This window comes from Chaetodon auriga, chromosome 7, assembly GCF_051107435.1.
Source record: "Chaetodon auriga isolate fChaAug3 chromosome 7, fChaAug3.hap1, whole genome shotgun sequence".
NCBI classification, from domain to species: domain Eukaryota; kingdom Metazoa; phylum Chordata; class Actinopteri; order Chaetodontiformes; family Chaetodontidae; genus Chaetodon; species Chaetodon auriga.
Genome location: NC_135080.1, coordinates 14,972,149 through 14,989,063, shown reverse-complemented (window position 1 = coordinate 14,989,063; position 16,915 = coordinate 14,972,149). Strand labels below are relative to the sequence as shown.

Below are 16,915 nucleotides of genomic sequence, written 5' to 3'. Positions count from 1 at the left end.
CCAAACCTCCTTCCACCTCTCTCTTACACCCAGCCAACAGTCCCCTGTTCTCTCCTTACTCATTGAGCCGTTTTAGGGGCTGTTCTCTGAGAAAGTGTGTGATCTCATGCACTATGTAAGGCACACACACACACACACACACACACACACACACACACACAGAGAGAGAGAGAGAGAGAGAGAGAGAGAGAGAGGCATGTGCACTCACACACACCATCACATGCTCAGGATAATATTCCTGATTCCTCTTTCATTTTGTCTTGAGACCAGCTGACCTCTGATCCACTATACCTCAGGCAGAAATGTGTGTGTGTGTGTGTGTGTGTGTGTGTGTGTGTGTGTGTGTGAATTTCTAACAGGCTTCTGTGTGTTAAGGGAAGTGCATTAAAAGTGGAGTGTAGATATGCAGTGGCCAGTTTAGTCTACAAAATAGTGTCATCAGAATAAAATGTGCTGCACATTACAGTTTGAAGAGATTATATTGTTTATTGTTTAGACAAATACTGTTGGAATGACTGCCTGAGTTCTGTCAGAGAGATATTCAGAAAACTATGTAACGGACTGTTCATCTAGTCCTAACAAGGTTTTTCTGGTAAAATATCACGACCAGCAGAATCAAATGCTTTTGGTAGGTCTAAAAAAACGCACCGCAGTGTTGCTGATTGTCCTGAGCATTAACAATATCTGACAGCTCTGCTAAACAGCATGTTGAAATAAAAAGCACAAAACATGGAGCGACATTGTTCCCAGATAATTGTTCACAACAGGAAAAAGACATGAAACTGGTAAACATGATCAAAGATGTCACGTAGACGCAAAACAGTTAACAAATTCTTACAGGGGTGTGAAAAACAGGACCGCAGCTTTTCAATATTTCTTCTTTTATATTTCATATTTCTAAAAGTCATTTTATGGCACCAGCGCTGTCTGTGAATAGCAAAGCTCGAAAAAAAATACATATCCGCAAAGGGGAAATATCAGTCCAAACAGAGCCATAAAGTCAACAAAATGGACAACATGGCAAACACTTGATAGAGTTTAATATTTAAAACTTCAATAAAGCCTGGTTGTAGCTCGTGTGCACAGTTTAGAGCTACAGAATCTAGACCACTTTATGAATAAACAGTCAAAGTATCTCTTATTCCATCATTTTCTGGCAGAGTTATGATTTTACTACTTGCATTTTACAAAAGGCACCGCTTCCCTCCCACGGACCAGTTCAGTGTTCAGAGCATGTCCACATTATGGACTTGATTCATGACCTTGCATGTCATGCATGCTGATGTGGTTTCAATCTCATTACATGCTACATAAATAACAATGGGCAGCAGCAGTTTTCTCTTTGTCTTTTGCATGCCGATACATCAGGATACAAACAGAAAGGCATGCAGATGGCTCCATCAAACAAACATTTAAAATCAGTGGTGTTTTACAGTGTTAAGGATAAAATTCTACCCTCTAGTTTTCAAACTAGGCGAGAAAGAGGTTCATTGTTGACTGCGTTTTTTTTTTTTTAATGCTTTTATACCTCTGTGTTGCCGCAGTTTCCACTAATGTGTCCAAGTGGGAAGAGAATACCCAGCCAGTGTGACATTATTTTGTATTGTTGGATTGTCATCAGTGATGCATTAGCCTACTCATAAGCACTCTATTTTTCATGTCATAAATGGTGGAGGTGAAGCCACAGTACTGTGGTACAATCATTCTCTCTGAAATGTGAAAAGTGTGGATAAAATAGAAATCTTAATGTAAAATACAAATATCCAAAAAATTGTACTTTAGCAGACAGTACAGGATACCAGTGGTGATCATGGTGGCAATAATGTGGTTTTGTGTAATAAATACTGCTCATACAAGCAACATAAAATCCGAACTTCAGGAAACGTTTCATTACAAAAGAAGATGCAACAGTGAGTCTTTGACTGTGTGCTCATCAGCTGGACCACATGGTGCAGCGTGACGGTCATCTGCACAGTACAGGAATGTTTAATGCGTTAAACTCCAAGAAAGGGAGAGTGAGAGAGATCCCCCTCCTCATCATATGCTTTCCCTCCTCACACTCTGCACACTGGTACAGTCGGGCTCAGGGCAGACAGTCCTGAGCGCAAACGTCGGGATCACAAGCCCGATCACATGCTGCCGTAGCCAGGCACGGGATGCAGCTTATCCCGCTGCAGGAACGCAGCGGAGCGCACAGGAATGAGCATCACAGGATAAACATGTCCGCGGGGCTCCTCTGAGAGGGAGAGACAGACAGCGTGTGTGTGTGTGTGTGTGTGTGTGTGTGTGGGAGGGAGAGGGAGATTTTTCTTTCACCTCTCAAGTTACAGCAGTTCACCACTAACTTTTGAGTCATTCAACACCCACGTGACATCATGTAAAGATTTCAGAGCTGACCTTCTCGTGCGCCTCTTGTCGACAGGCAGACACAAGAGGGCAGCACGACCCGATGATTGCCTTAACACAGCAGTGCACCCTCTCACAGCACGGCCAGTGCACGCAGTTGGACTTTCCCTTCTCATCAGCCGTAATGAGACAAGAGAGGAGGCTGACTATCTGACCAGCTGGAGGTGTTTCTTATGGTTCTTTGACTTGTTTTCTCATTTCAGAAAGCTCATTCATATTCAAATCCACCCCGCCGCCCTACGCAGATGAAAGATAATTCTTCCTGATTTCATCTACAGGGGAGAGACATAATTTGCACCTTGTTGCCCAAGGAGGTGATTATTCTGCTTAAAAAAAAAAAAAAAAAAAATCTGAAAATCTCTCTGAAAATTAGAACACTGCTTTTCAGTACAGTCTCAAAAACAAGCACAGCTGTACCTGACTGGTTTGTACTTAATGAACCAGCTTGTAACAGGTGACCAGCTGACTCACAGGACGGGAGTGATGGAGGGAGTAGTGTTAGTGGAAGTCTGTGGAAGTGCTGGTTGAGTGTGTGTGTGTGTGTGTGTGTGTGTGTGTGTGTGTGTGGTTCAGAGATGGACAAAGGACATGGTCTTTTGACCTGTGACCCTGTGTGGCTCCTCATCTGCATTCTAGCCAGATCTATCTAAATTACAGTAGCCATTAGTCAATTGACAGAAAATCAATCTGCATCGTTTTTTGATAAGCTGTTGATTATTTAAAGACAATTTTAAGCAGAAAATGGCTAAATTTCACTGGTTCTAGCTTCCTGTGTGTGAATATTTTCTGTTTTTCGAGTCTTCTATTGGAGCAAACGATGTGTCTTTACTATTTGTCTTCATTATGTGCCTTTGGTTTTTCAACTGCTGATCAGACAAAACAAGGCACTTTAAGACGTCACTATGGGCTGATATTCTAATACCAAATGATTGATTCAATTAAAAATCAGAAGAGAAAAACTAGATTCATCGATAGTATAATAGAATCATTAGCTGCAGCCCTAACACACAGATATTTTAAGAGTGGCTCCCTTTTCTGCAGCATTCATATACTGCTGCATCATCCCCAGTTTGTGTGCCTTCCCTGTTATCAGGGCGTGCTGGTAGTCAGAGACACTATGACGGCTTGTCAACCTGTGCAGACAGATAACATCGATACTGAGGCTGTTTGTACTTTGCATGCAGACTCTGGAACAACCCACTGAAGCATCCGAGAACTCTCTTTTTTGCATTGAATTTGCATTTTTCACAGTGTCGCGTTATATCGCATACCAAACCCACATCTGTTCTACTTCCTGTTCCATTTTTTTCTTGCAATAATTTTGTAATTATATGTAAATTCACCAATGACGTAAGGCTTTTTCACTTGATTGCAGTGTGTTTCAACTGCTTTTAACATTTTTGCAGATTACAGTTGCACATTATGTTGACAAAGGTGGACAGATTTGCCCTTTGCTTCAAAATGTCACATGAAAATAGTTTTTATGGAGGGTAGTGATATTATTTCAGCCAACTGGTGAAACATTGAACCCCAGTCTTCACCTGTTCAGTGAAGCAGAAATCACATTACATGAGTGCAAACGTTTCATAACTGACGATCTTGTTTTGCTGGTGGCATTACGTGGTTGTAGTTTTTTTTTTTTTCCTCTTTTTTTTGTCCTACTTAGAGTGGGAATATCACAGTCAAGTGACAACCCTGTAAATCAGCTATGTGTCTATGGCAACCATGGGTATCCACTGTTATTTTGAAATGCCATTGAATAATTGATTTGCCGACTGTGACACTGACTCTGTTGTGCTTGTGATTTGCGGAGGAGTGTGGTAAAAAAGAGATTTTTACCCTATAGATCTCTCTATGCATGTGCTCCGCACTTGCACATAGTTGCACACCAGTTATACACACAGAGCCCAGGTATGTTTCACACTGTGTCCTTGTCTTATTTGTTGTGTCACTGTAATCTTATTTTCTTCTAACCAGGGGACCTGTCGCCATGTGATGTACTCCACTGTAGCCCACACTGCTTAACAGTGTCAGTGTCAGATTACGCACATGCAGTGCACTAACGGGATGATGGTCATCCGTCTTATTCTCCATGATATGAGGGACTCTCCTCTGTCACGTGTTTCAATGTTAATTCATTTATTGATCCAAATTTGCATCCGTCAAGTCTCAAGTGTCCATCTTAGCCATTATTGAGTTACATTTGTTTGTTGCCTGTGTGTGGGTGTGTGTCTCTGTGTGCGTGTGCGTGAGAGTTTGACTGCAATCAAATGAGACAAACTGAGCTGATCCATTGGCTGCTTGTTGATTTTCTGCTTTAATACAAGAGTGAAGGGGTGCCATGGAAATGTGACCCCCAGATAATTCTGGGATTTCACCTGTCCTGTACAGCTCTTTTTACAAAATCAAAGGCATGTTGTGAGTCTCTATTGTAGATGTCAGTGTGAGGAAATTCTTAAAAATGTGTGTCCAAGGATCCATTTATTTGTTGAGGGAGATTCTCCGATAAACAGCTTACCAGTAACATCTATCTATTGTCAGATAAAGATCTGTAAAGGCTGGTCCAATTATCACGTGTTGACTTAGACTTGAAGATGGGACACAAGAGCAGATGAAAGATTATGCTGCATCTAAATTCAGAGGCTGGATCCTCCAAAGTCTGCATGTGTCACAATGCATCAACAGAGATGACCCATCCAAGAAATGTCGACTTTTTCCTGAATCTGCTGCACAAGTAGTGATTCACTGCAGCCATGAGTATCTCAAAATCCCTTGTGGGCTAGTCAGTTGTTTAACGGTTCATTCAAATGATCATCAACCGTGTTGTATTCACCCTATTTGAGGTGCAATATGGTGAATACAGGGTATTATCTGGATCAATGAAATAGTCAAGATGTAAATATTAAGGTCCGCTGTTCTTGTTAGCAGCCTGATTATGATGTTAAAGAAATATTTTACAGACAAGTGGAAGTTATCGATGTATATGTATCAGGTCACTGATGTCTGCACCACTTTATTGGCTGTTTGATTGAATATGTGTCTTCCTGACCTTAATGGTGGAATGCAGCCCTTCCCTGATGCACTTACCATTGTGGAATGTGTCCCTCAGAGGACCCAGCTCTTGATTTGGGCCGTCTTCACTTTCCTTCATTCATGCGACATTATGTTATTTGCAACTAAACTCTACTGGTAGCATGGTTTCAACATATCCTGTCTCCACCTCTAAAACCAGCTTGATTTTCATAATAACAAAAATATGCCTGATCATATTGATCTGCACCTCTAGTTTTTTTTTCTTATGGCATTTTCACGACCAGATTTAGCCACTAGTGGGCTCTGGGGCAAAAAGTGAGCACTGGGCTCTTACTGAGTCCCTCATGTTCTCCATACTGAAATTGATTAAATGCTAATTTATGTACGCATATACAACAGGCAAGCATAATATCAACTGGGATATCAGAGGGATTAAAACTAGATTTTCCACACACAGCCCCTTTTCAAGACTTCAAGGTATAAAAGGTAAAAATGCAGTAGCTGCCTGTCCACTAAACCAAATTGCCAAAATGTAACTGCCACAAACCTGCAGTTTTGGGGCCCCTGGGGATCTAGGGCTGTGTTGCATTTGCCCTATAGCCTGTTTGGTAATTCAGCATTGGGAATCTTCAATCCATGATTTTTTTTATGGCTCATAGGAACCAAAAAAATGGCATATAGGTCTATTACCACAACACACATTATTTCTACCAGCAGATTCACACTTAAACACACATCTGTGAAATTGTGTGTGAGAGAGAGCCTGTTTACGTGTGCATGTGCACTGGCACGTTGGCCTGTTGGCCCATTTTTTGTGTCAAAACCTGCTCAGAAAAGTGAAACAGAGTCAGAGAGCGTCAGAGATAGAGGTCAGGGTTAGTAAGGCTATCACTGCATCAGCTAAAGCTGCGTGTGAGGGTGAGAAAGACAGACTGTGGTTGTGTGTATGTGTGTGTGTGTGTGCCTGTGCTTGTGTATGTCTATGCTCATTTAATGGTCTACTAATCCCAAATGCATTTGGCTGGCAAATTAATCCAAGCCTGGTCATAGGCAAGCTCTAAAACCCCTTCTATCCCACATACTCGCCTCTCCCTGACTCCCCCATTCTTCCTCTCGGCTACTCTCTATAAGTATCTATCTCCAGATGGTGTCTTGGAGCTAGGTGTGATATCGAGAGAGGGAGAGAGAGATAGAGACAGGGTGGGTGACCTGTGACGCGATCGGAGCCTCCTCATTGGAGCGCGTGGAGCGGCGGAGAGAGAGCGAGGACAGGGGGGGTTTATTTGTTACCATAGTGAAAAAGTAGATTACCCACCGCGAGCATGATGCCCTGACGGACGCGCGAGGGATGCTGTGCTTCTCCACGAGCATTCACCTGTCCCGCAAGCAAAGGTATGCCACTCTTAACTCCTCTTGTTCTCCGTGCGTGGATGAAAATAGATGTATGACCGGGTGAAGACTGTTTCGCATGCATTTATTTTTCCTAAAGCAGCCAAGTTCACGCATGGGAATGCATCTCAAAGTCACAACGAGGGGACGCTTCCTCGGATAACCCCCTTTATGTATTATTGGAGTAAATTACAAACAGCCACTTCTCTAATCTTCCAGTGAGACATTGCGTCTTCGATAAGCTGCTCAGTGAGAGTTGATGGCGACTTAATAACACATATGATATTTTCAATGTCCTATAATTCCTTCTACTGCACGATTTATGAGACGTTTTTGGGCTGGTATGGTTTCAGCAAGGAAATATTGTTCAGCCCATTTGCTGTCAGACAGTAAGACACATTTCCTCAAAAAAAAATCCCCAGAGTTGAGGAGAGCCCAAGAAACATTAAGAGAGCTTTCCATCATATAACCACGGTATTTTTGAACAACAATAAAATAAAACAAAATAATGTTTTATTATTGGTTAAAGTCAAATAAAAATAATTATACAACTTAAATCAACCGCTCCAATGCCATACAATTACACGATATATGTCTATTTTCGTGCAAAACCTAAAACTGCCCGTCGTTTGGCCGTCAGCGTCAGTGTTTTATGGCTGGAGACGTTTGCAGGAGGAGCAGGATGTTTCCATTAAATTTGTATTGATTTTTTTTTTTTTTATCTTTAATGATTTGATCTCTGTGGGTCTTGAAGTTGGACGCCAGGCGAAGCTGTATAGGTTAATGGCTCTTTACTCCTGTGACCGCTATGAAACTTCAAACGCTATCGATCTCATCCTCTGCGTCGTTAAACCAGCTCACAGTGTCACCTCTGATGTCTGTTTGATCAGAGAGGGGAGAGAGACGCACACAATCCACCTTCATCCTACACATTAGGCTATAAATCACAAAGAGACACTATTAGGCTACAGTACAATTTGCAGTTTACAGGCTTTGGGTCCATTTTTTCTGATCTATCAGTATTTAAATTGATAATTATAGGCGTTTGTGCGTGCAAGGTTTAATGTACAGTAGAGGTAAAAGACAGGAGACAGGGGAAAGTGCGTGTGTAGAGAGAAAGAGAGGAGAAGACAGACACAGAATAACACTACAGTCAAACAAATCAATATAAGATCACACTGCACAGTTCTTGCTGTGTTTCTCTATCTGTTGTTCCCCCTGCAGCCATGACTTCATACAGCCTCCTTTATTCAGAACCTTGCGCGACATGCTTTGGCTTTGGCGTAATCATCGTCACGCCAATCAATAACATTTGAATTAACGAGAATGAATCGAAACGGTAGAGAACGTGAAAAGGAGCGTGTCCTCGGCTCTGATTGGCTGAATCACGCTCGAACCCTCTACAGGTGTTACGTCGAAGGCTGTTTGGTCACTCTCGCGTGCAGTACTGTTAATGTGCGTAGCCTTCTTCCTCGCGGTGTGAGGGAGGTGGTGTTGAGATGCTGGTTGTTGGAAAGGTAAGAGCAGGTCGTTGTTTCACAGGAGCCGACTTGTTGGGGGTTATGGGCGAGAAAAGTTGGGTTTTGGGGAAGGGTAAGCATAAATTGGGCAGCGGTGCGTCGCTTGGCAACATAGTTGAGTCGCCATTTAGCTAAGCTAGCATCTGCGGAAGTATTTAGCTAGTTGCCAAATACGCATGTCTTAAACTAGAGTAGCCTAAATTGACTATCTTAGCACATTTGGCTTGTTGTTGAAACAAAGAACAGACAGCATTGATACGTGTTTAGATAAACTTCGTTCTTCATGGTTTATGATACTAAGCTAAGAAATAGACGCTGTTGGGAGTTCTGCTCTCTTCTAATTAGCGATCTGCAGACCAGTTGCTAGCTTGTCTATTCTTTCGTAAAAGTTTGTCTTTATTTAGTTTGTCCTCACTTGTTACCACGTCAAGTAGGACGGCGTGAGAGAAGGACAGGAGGATGAAGCAAGATAGATGAGGCGAACTAAATAAATAAATTGAATGACCCATGGGCACATTCTCTAGCGTGACAAAACAGCCAAAATACAAGGAGAAGAGAGGGGTGGGGGTACAATGAAGGGGTAGGTGTTTTAGATTAATTGGAGAGAAATTTAAGGGAGAAGAGTGGAGGACCGGGGGATATGAGAATTGGAGATGGGTGGATGAGAGGGGAGTTATGAGGGTATGACTAGCAGAGAGGAGAAGCGGGATGGGATGGGGGTGCGTGGAGAGAGATGAGCAGAGGGAAAGCGGGGAGAGGGGCTGAGGCGAGGAGGAGCAGAGCAGAGGAAAAGGGGTGGGATGAGGGAGAGAGGTGTTTGGAGAGAGGCTCAGGTGTGCGTGACTGGAAAACGGAGAAAGCTGCACGGCAATCGGAGGCTGCTCCGGTATGTTTGACATTGGACTTCACATGATCGTCAGTATCTGTGATTGAAACTTGACGCTTGATTATCAAGCGGGACCGTGCCGGTGACGACAGGGACGCGTTTAGACTCATGTAAGGTAAGGTTTACTGTAAACATTTTAGAGAAATATAGCATTAATGAAAGATCACCGTAATTCATTCAATATTCCAACAGAGACTTATGCTGTCTACCATTCTCTGTGTTCTGCTCAGAGTGATTTTGTCGCACTTACTGTCCTCATAAAGGGACTTGCAGTTACATCTGTACTAGTTATCCTTGGGTGTTATTAAAAGGTTATGTCGCGTAACCTAGTTAAAGAGGACAGCCAGTTGCACCGACGTATGGGAGATACAGTCATATCAATGAGACAGACACGGATCTGAAACCCGGTTTTCGTCGGCGCATGCTGTAGCCATGTTCATTTCAGACGGTGTCTCTGTCATGTTTTGCATCATTCGCTTATAATAAAATCTGTGCGTGTGTGTGTGTGTGTGTGTGTGTGTGTGTGTGTGTGTGTGTGTGTGTGTGTTTGAATTCGGTGCAAATTATGGACACTGGTCTCCCATTGCGGTTGACGGATGCAGCGCTGCGCCAGTCAGTGTTGTTGTCTCTGGGTTTGATTTCTCCTTGGAGAGAAGCAGTCTGATCAGACGCTTTACGTTTATGTCAGTGATGAATTAAAGCTATGAAAATATCACACCAGTCCATGAAGCCCTCAGTAGGGAGGCCGACATCAACGAAACCACAATAGATTAAAAGTACAATGAGGTCGCTGAAACCGACGATTGAGTGGGCTCATAGCGCAGGCAGCAAGTCCCTGTTCAAACATCGCAGGATGAAGTGATGTGAGGTCAGAGCTTGTTTGGTTCAGTTATGCAGGCGCCGCTTTGTCACACCTTGTCTGATGTGCTGCTGCAGCAGGTAAAGTCCTTAGTGTGTTGGCACTTCCTGATGACAGTGCACAGTCTATATCTGCATGTTTGAAACCTTATCCCATAGAGAAGCAGCCAACAGTACTCAACAGCACGTTTACTGTGACGTACTTGTTGGCTGTTTGATGTAGGTGTTCACTTTGTCACTGTAGTGAATTGTGTTAAGAGAGATTCTGATGGTGTGTGACATTTGCATGCCCTTTACTGCCTGATAAGGTCATTCAGTATCATACTTATTTATTTATTTATTGAGCCATGGTTAACTGCATGCTGAGAAAACTCTAATTGGCTGTAGCAGATTTAACACAAGAGATGTCACTTTCAGTGGAAAACTGTTGAAGCACAAATCTGAGTGTTTGCTTCTCCTATCTTGTAGTGATGTCCTTTGTCTGAGCACGAGGAGCAGCTCCAAGTGCCACTCAGATAGGTCTAAGCAATTAATGATTGTGAAAATAAACCTTTTAAAATGTGCTGGAACATGTTGTCACCTGGGGCTCAGGTGCAAAAAAAAGAGTGCCTCTGTCCACTCAGGAACAAGAGGAACATGGAGACACATTGTCACATGCCCACTCAGCAAAAGCCTTCCCTGAGTAGCCGAAGCTTCCCGAAATATGGCTGCTTCCTTAAATTGTGCACACAACAGAAAAAGCAGTATGACCCATTTTAGTTGCCAGCAAATCATTTGAGAAACACTATGATATAGTATCATCTGCTGGTGCCTGTTTGCTGTGTGTGTCTGTTGAGTATTCACGCCCCTAAGTTTTTTTCTTCTGACTGGAAAGTGGTACGTCTTATATTCACAGCAAGACACTGACATACTCTATTATGTAAAGATGTGCATAGCTTATTATACATGTCAAAACTCTTAGGCTGGTACTCCATTCATCCTTACATTGCTTGCTGGTAGAATATCACTGTCAGAGGTGCACGTCAAGAGGATGATAGAGGAAAGGTCTTCAGTCTTAAAAAAATGTGGGTGACTGCACATCTCTTAGTGAAGACCATACATAGCATGTGCATGATAATGTCTGTTTGTTTGGTGAGTATCTGAGGATACTTTTTTGTTCTCTCATTTAAGCAGTCAAAATACGTTGTCAGTAAAGTTTTTAACAGTCAAAGTCAAGCTGGTTAGATGATGAGAAGAGCAGCTACAACAGTCTGTGCGTCATGCAGAACAAGATAGAGACAAGAAATGTGTTTGCTTACCAGGGACTTCTTTCAGATTAATTGTAATTGTTATTGTCCCTTTTTAATACACAGTAAATTAAGTGTGTTCTCACCACACTAAACAGTGTGTCAGCACTAATGAAACTCATTGAATTAAAGTAAGTCAGAGAGGGAGAATGTTTGTCTCTGCCCATGTTGTGTGCTTACGTCTGTGTGAAAGTTGATTTGGAGGGTTTTGTGATGCCCTTGTGCGTAGTTTGGATAGAGCTAGAGATAGAAATGCCTAATGGCGTGTGCGCGATGTTTGTTTAGGGAATGAGGATTTGATTTTCTTTTCCTTTCAGTTAGGCCTACGCAACAAGAGAGAGACACAGAGGGAGAGTGTGACAGAGAAACACAGCATGCATGTGACCGAGTGTGTGAGTGAGGCATACTGGAGGATTGCAAATGAAACAGTGGCTTATCTTAGGGAGGTGGAAATGTGTGGTGAAATGATTTCTGGTGAGTGGGAATGTGTGTATGAATGTGTGTGTAAAAATGATATTTGTAACTTCACATTAATGTGCCAGTAGATAGAGAGGATGGGAGACTGAGACAAAATTGCGTCACTGATAGAGACTGTGTGTGTGTGTGTGTGTGTGTGTGTGTGTGTGTGTGTTTGTGTGTGTGTGTGTGTGCGCGCGCGTGTGTGTGTGTACATGTGTGTGACAGAGCCGAGTTTTCTTTGATTTGTTCATTATTGGAGCAGCAGTTAGCCCTGTTGCCACCCTGACACTGTCATGTTAATTACGTTCAGCGAGACTCTCTGTCCCTTGATGCCATTTTTTATCACTCTCTCCCTTGTCTTCTGTTTCCTTTCTTATCTCATTCTCTCTCTCTGTCTGTCTCTTTTCCTCTACCTCTTTCTCCGTGCGCTTCCCCTTCCTCTTTCCTCCCCACCCTATCCCTCTTTCTTGTTCTCTCTCCATCTTCCCTCCCTCTGACTTTTCATCTGACGTGCTGTTTCTGTCCCTTCCTCTGTGTCCTTCTTAGCCTCTATCTCTGTATTTCATTTCACTCCACCTTCATTCCTCTCACCCCCCTTCTATCTCTTTACCCTTCCCTCGCTTACTGTAGCTAACCACCAACATCCCTGTCACGACCTTGATCCTGTTTTGCATAAGCAGTGGATGCCATCCTCTGCTGTCTAAACCGTCCCTGCTCTCCTGCTGTTTATGGTCAATTAAATTGCTCCATTGCAGTGAACCAAAGTATTTGTGCAGCTCTGAGGTTAAGCAAATTGTAAGACTTGCCCATTAATGCAGAGGGATGGCTACTTGAAAGTTTTCTTGGGGGAGGAAACTGATGCCCCCCCCCCTTTCTGGCTGACTGTTAAACACTATGTGCTTGGTGTATTTCTTGTAGCTAGATGTCTCCTCCATGTCTGTTTGAATCATTCATTAAGTGGCTGACTTGCCCACATTTTGCAAAGAGGTAATATAATAATATCAAGGCACGTAAAATAGTTTATTTTCTTTCCTAGAACAATAGAAATACAAAAATACTCCTGAATGCAAAAGTTTTTACTGAAGGATATATGGTAGCCTTTGTTTCAGACTTGAAAACAGTTTAAATGTAATGACAATGATGCAAAAGTACCCAATTTGGAGAGAACACCCAAAAGCCAGTATTAAACTAATACCATTAAAACAGCGGGAGAAAAGGGTATAAAATACCAGGTTTGATTTGAGTCGAGAGGCAGACACTTGAGGAATGACATACAGTATGCTGATTGTTTTTTGGGGGGTTTTTTGGTGCTCATCATGGCTTTTCAACAGTGGAGTTAATCTTCAAAGACCTCAACAAAAAGAAATTAAAGAGAAAAACGGGACTGCCAGTGGTTTTATGTGACCTCGTTGGTGTCAAAGTGTTGGAATGAGTGCTGTATATAACTTGTCAGACAACAAGAGATTCCCAGCAGCTGTGAAGTGTGATACGATGCTGCCGTTGTGTTACTGATATTATGTTGACACAATGGTGACTCTGCACAGTCAGAGTAATTTAGAGCTGCCTCGGGCAAGTCCTCTAGTGAGAACATTAAGCTTCGTTAAGAACAAACAGTAACTGCTCATTATGTTGGTCACTATAGTAGCTGACACAATGGTCATTATGTTGATTTCCCTTGCACAGTTTGCATTCCCATTTCAATTAAGCTTGAGCTATGCTGAGATTTACATCTGCTGTGAAATGGGCGCACACAGACACGGCATCAAGAGAGGGTGAAAGATATGAGCTCAGGCTTGAATTTACACAGTTTTCCATACTTACTAGTAGTAGCTGCATAGACAAAGTGTGAGTGCCAATAGGAAATAGAGTAAATCCTTGTTATAGATACATGCTTTAAAAAATGGGTGCACTGATCTGCCTGTGTGTTTGCATGGGCAGTAGGATTCTAAGCTCGTTTGCTATTTTGCCATTTAGCCACATATACAATATAAACTACACTTTTGTCAATACATTTACATTGAAGGGACTCAGACCTCCATCACAGCGTGGGGAGTGCCCATATTGAAGTGGGAGCTGATTCAAAAAATGAATCTCTTTTAATCACAAGATTGTAATTGCATATGTATAAAGAATACTATGTTGAAGGTCTTGTAAGCTTAATTAAAGATAGGAGGTTGTGCCTACAGACTGTGATTGTATAGAAGTGAATACATCAAACTGTTAGATGGGCTAGTGAGGCAAGGATGCTTTTAAAATCCAGAGCCATCTAAAATGTTCAAATTCTAACAAAGTCTTCTCTGCTCACAGGTTTGTGGGAACACGTCTGTCTGTCACCTGTTACTGTGGAGACCAACTCTACCGTATAACTGGGAGAGCCTGAAGTTATGTCAGCCAATCAGACTTAGGCCAGATTTTCTTTTGAATTTCCCAGGTTGCACTGCTGCACCGGTCTCAGCTGTTGCAGTGATGGTCCCACCTTGAAATCCCAAGGAAAGAGAGACAAGTCAAAAGAAAGGAATTTATTGAAATCATCCATTTTCAAAGACTCCCTTGTGCCACAAGCTCTTGCCATGGCCAGGGAAAGTGTTTCCCGGACAAGTAGTTTCCTGTGACGTCTCTGCACGACAAATTTGAGATCTGCTTCTCCATTGTGACCTGAACGGACCAAGATGATGCTTTGTCTGCTGCTAGTTCTGTCCATTTACGTGGGGCCTGATCAAGCTGACTCTGCCCAGTCTAATGAACGGCGGGTTGTAGCACACATACCTGGTGACATTATCATTGGGGCCTTGTTCTCCGTTCATCATCAGCCTCCTGCTGACAAGGTAATTTTGTGTTTTTGTGTCTATGCACATCTGGAATGCTGAACTTTAACATTCCACGCCTGGACTATACAGGACAGTTGTGCCTGGATTCAAAGGAAGCACATCGAACATGTTCCAGAGTGCACATATATGAAAATGAAAAATTATTGGAGATAATTTTTTGGCCAAATTTCCCGACCATTGTACAGAGACTCACAAGGTTGCTCTGCCTATTAAGACCTAAAGAACACATTCAATTTGTAGAAAGGGTAGCTCTGTTATGTCCATGAACCTTCAACCTCCATTAGCTGCCCAAAGAACCTCTAGTCACCCACTGACATCCAAGCTTTTTCCATCTCATTATGGATAATTGCAAACAGGAGAGCGTGGCAGCCCTGTGAATGTTCAACCAATATTAGTCCAACAGTGAAGCACCTTTGTGTTAAAAGCATAATTTTAAAATTGTGTCTTACTGTCCATCAAGTCTGCTAAAAAATGAAAATGTGTCCTAATTAATGCAGTCATCAGTAACGAGAACATTTAGACAACATTGTTATCTAAAATGTCAGTGTTCAATTTGACTAGATTTGATTGGCTCTCCCACTCTGCACACACTACACAGGTGCATGAGCGCAAGTGTGGAGCAGTGCGAGAGCAGTATGGCATCCAGAGGGTGGAGGCCATGATGCACACGCTGGACCGCATCAACACTGACCCGTACATCCTTCCCAACATCAGCCTGGGCTGTGAGATCCGGGACTCCTGTTGGCACTCAGCTGTGGCTCTGGAACAGAGCATCGAGTTCATACGGGATTCGTTGGTCTCCTCTGATGAGGCTGAGGAGTGGGGCGGAGGAGGTTCCTGGGGAGGGGGAGGAGGCGGAGGAGCGACAATGAAGTGTGCAGACCCCTCTGCCACTCCAATGCGGGGGAAGAAACCGATTGTGGGTTTAATTGGCCCAGGGTCAAGCTCAGTGGCCATCCAGGTCCAGAACCTTCTACAATTGTTCAACATACCACAGATTGCCTACTCTGCCACCAGTATGGACCTCAGTGATAAGGTGAGACGAAGTACCTGTAGACAAATTTATATGTTATTGAAGTTGTACAGACGTAGGATATTAAATATTAGGGGGAATCGATTAAGAGAGGATGTATTTCTGCTGCTTTAATGTAACTTTAATTTAATTATATAGAATTACTCATTACTTAACTGAATGTTCTAGATGCTCCTGGATAACTCTGCCTGTCATTGAATTTATCTCCATTGTTTCAGAGCCTTTATAAATACTTTATGCGGGTGGTGCCTTCAGATGCCCAGCAGGCAAGAGCTATGGTGGACATTGTCAAGAGATACAACTGGAGCTACGTGTCTGCTATACACACCGAAGGTACGACACCCACCTACTCTGTCTTTGACTTTCAAACTCCTCTGCCAAGCTCAGACATGGACACACAGACTCCTTTTTCTTGTTCTTTCTTCCTCTCTCTGCCCCTGCCTCATTATTCTATGTTCTTGACTCTTCATTACATTTATTTAAATGAATCTTACCCAGAGTGACTTAAAATAAATGGAACAGCGGGCTAAGTAAGAAAAGAGATTTGCGATGCTTCACTAAAAGGAACTTTCTCAGAAATTAGAGAGATAAAGCAGAAAAGTTGTGAGTATTTTCAGTGCAAAGACCAGATGAAAGAGGAAGATGAGGAAGAGAGGATGTAACTGACCAGATTTGTTGTAGCAACAGTGCAGCAGAGGGGGAGAGTTTTTAAAAGGTTTTTAAAGAGAAGAGTTTTAAGCTTACTAAGGTAAATGTGATTAAAAATGGAATTATGGAAGCCAAGTAGTGGAGGAAGCATCAGTGTCCCCAAAACAGCAGTGTTGATCAGTAGGTAATAGATGGAGGACAGCAGAATGAATGGTGTCACAAGAACAGGTGGTCGCCACACTGCCAAAAAAAGCGAGACAGACACACCAGGGAGCATAGTCAAAAGGAGACGGTGTGTCAGGTGCCACTAAGTATGATCTCAGAATACATGCCACTGTGAAGAATGATGAATGAAAAGCTAGAAACACATGGAGACCTGGAGGAGGATTCTGTGCTGTAGACATAGAAAATTATTTCAGGAAAGGAAAGGATTGAACTTTCAGGTGATCTGCAGTAGATATCGGCATGGAGATACTCTACAAACTCACTCAGGCACTCTGAGGGTGGTAGTGAGTCCAAACAGTTGACTTACTGGTGGGAGATACTGTGACAGCCACATGAACTGGAGG

At 42.7% G+C, this 16,915-nt stretch overlaps 1 protein-coding gene across 2 annotated transcripts in view; it reads left to right on the top strand.

Annotated features, from left to right (window-relative positions):
* Positions 1–6,675: 6,675 nt before the first annotated feature.
* The window catches only part of grm5b (glutamate receptor, metabotropic 5b), a 65,976-nt gene continuing 55,736 nt past the window's right edge, over positions 6,676–16,915 (top strand). The window contains exons 1-4 of one of the 2 annotated variants that reach the window (XM_076734542.1): positions 6,676–6,831; positions 14,145–14,662; positions 15,264–15,701; positions 15,917–16,031. In XM_076734542.1, the coding sequence (XP_076590657.1) occupies positions 14,507–14,662; positions 15,264–15,701; positions 15,917–16,031 (709 nt within the window). In that variant the 5' untranslated portion in view covers positions 6,676–6,831; positions 14,145–14,506. Of the gene's footprint in view, positions 6,832–7,647; positions 9,350–14,144; positions 14,663–15,263; positions 15,702–15,916; positions 16,032–16,915 lie in introns of those variants that run through there. The other variant, XM_076734543.1, reaches the window with a different exon arrangement.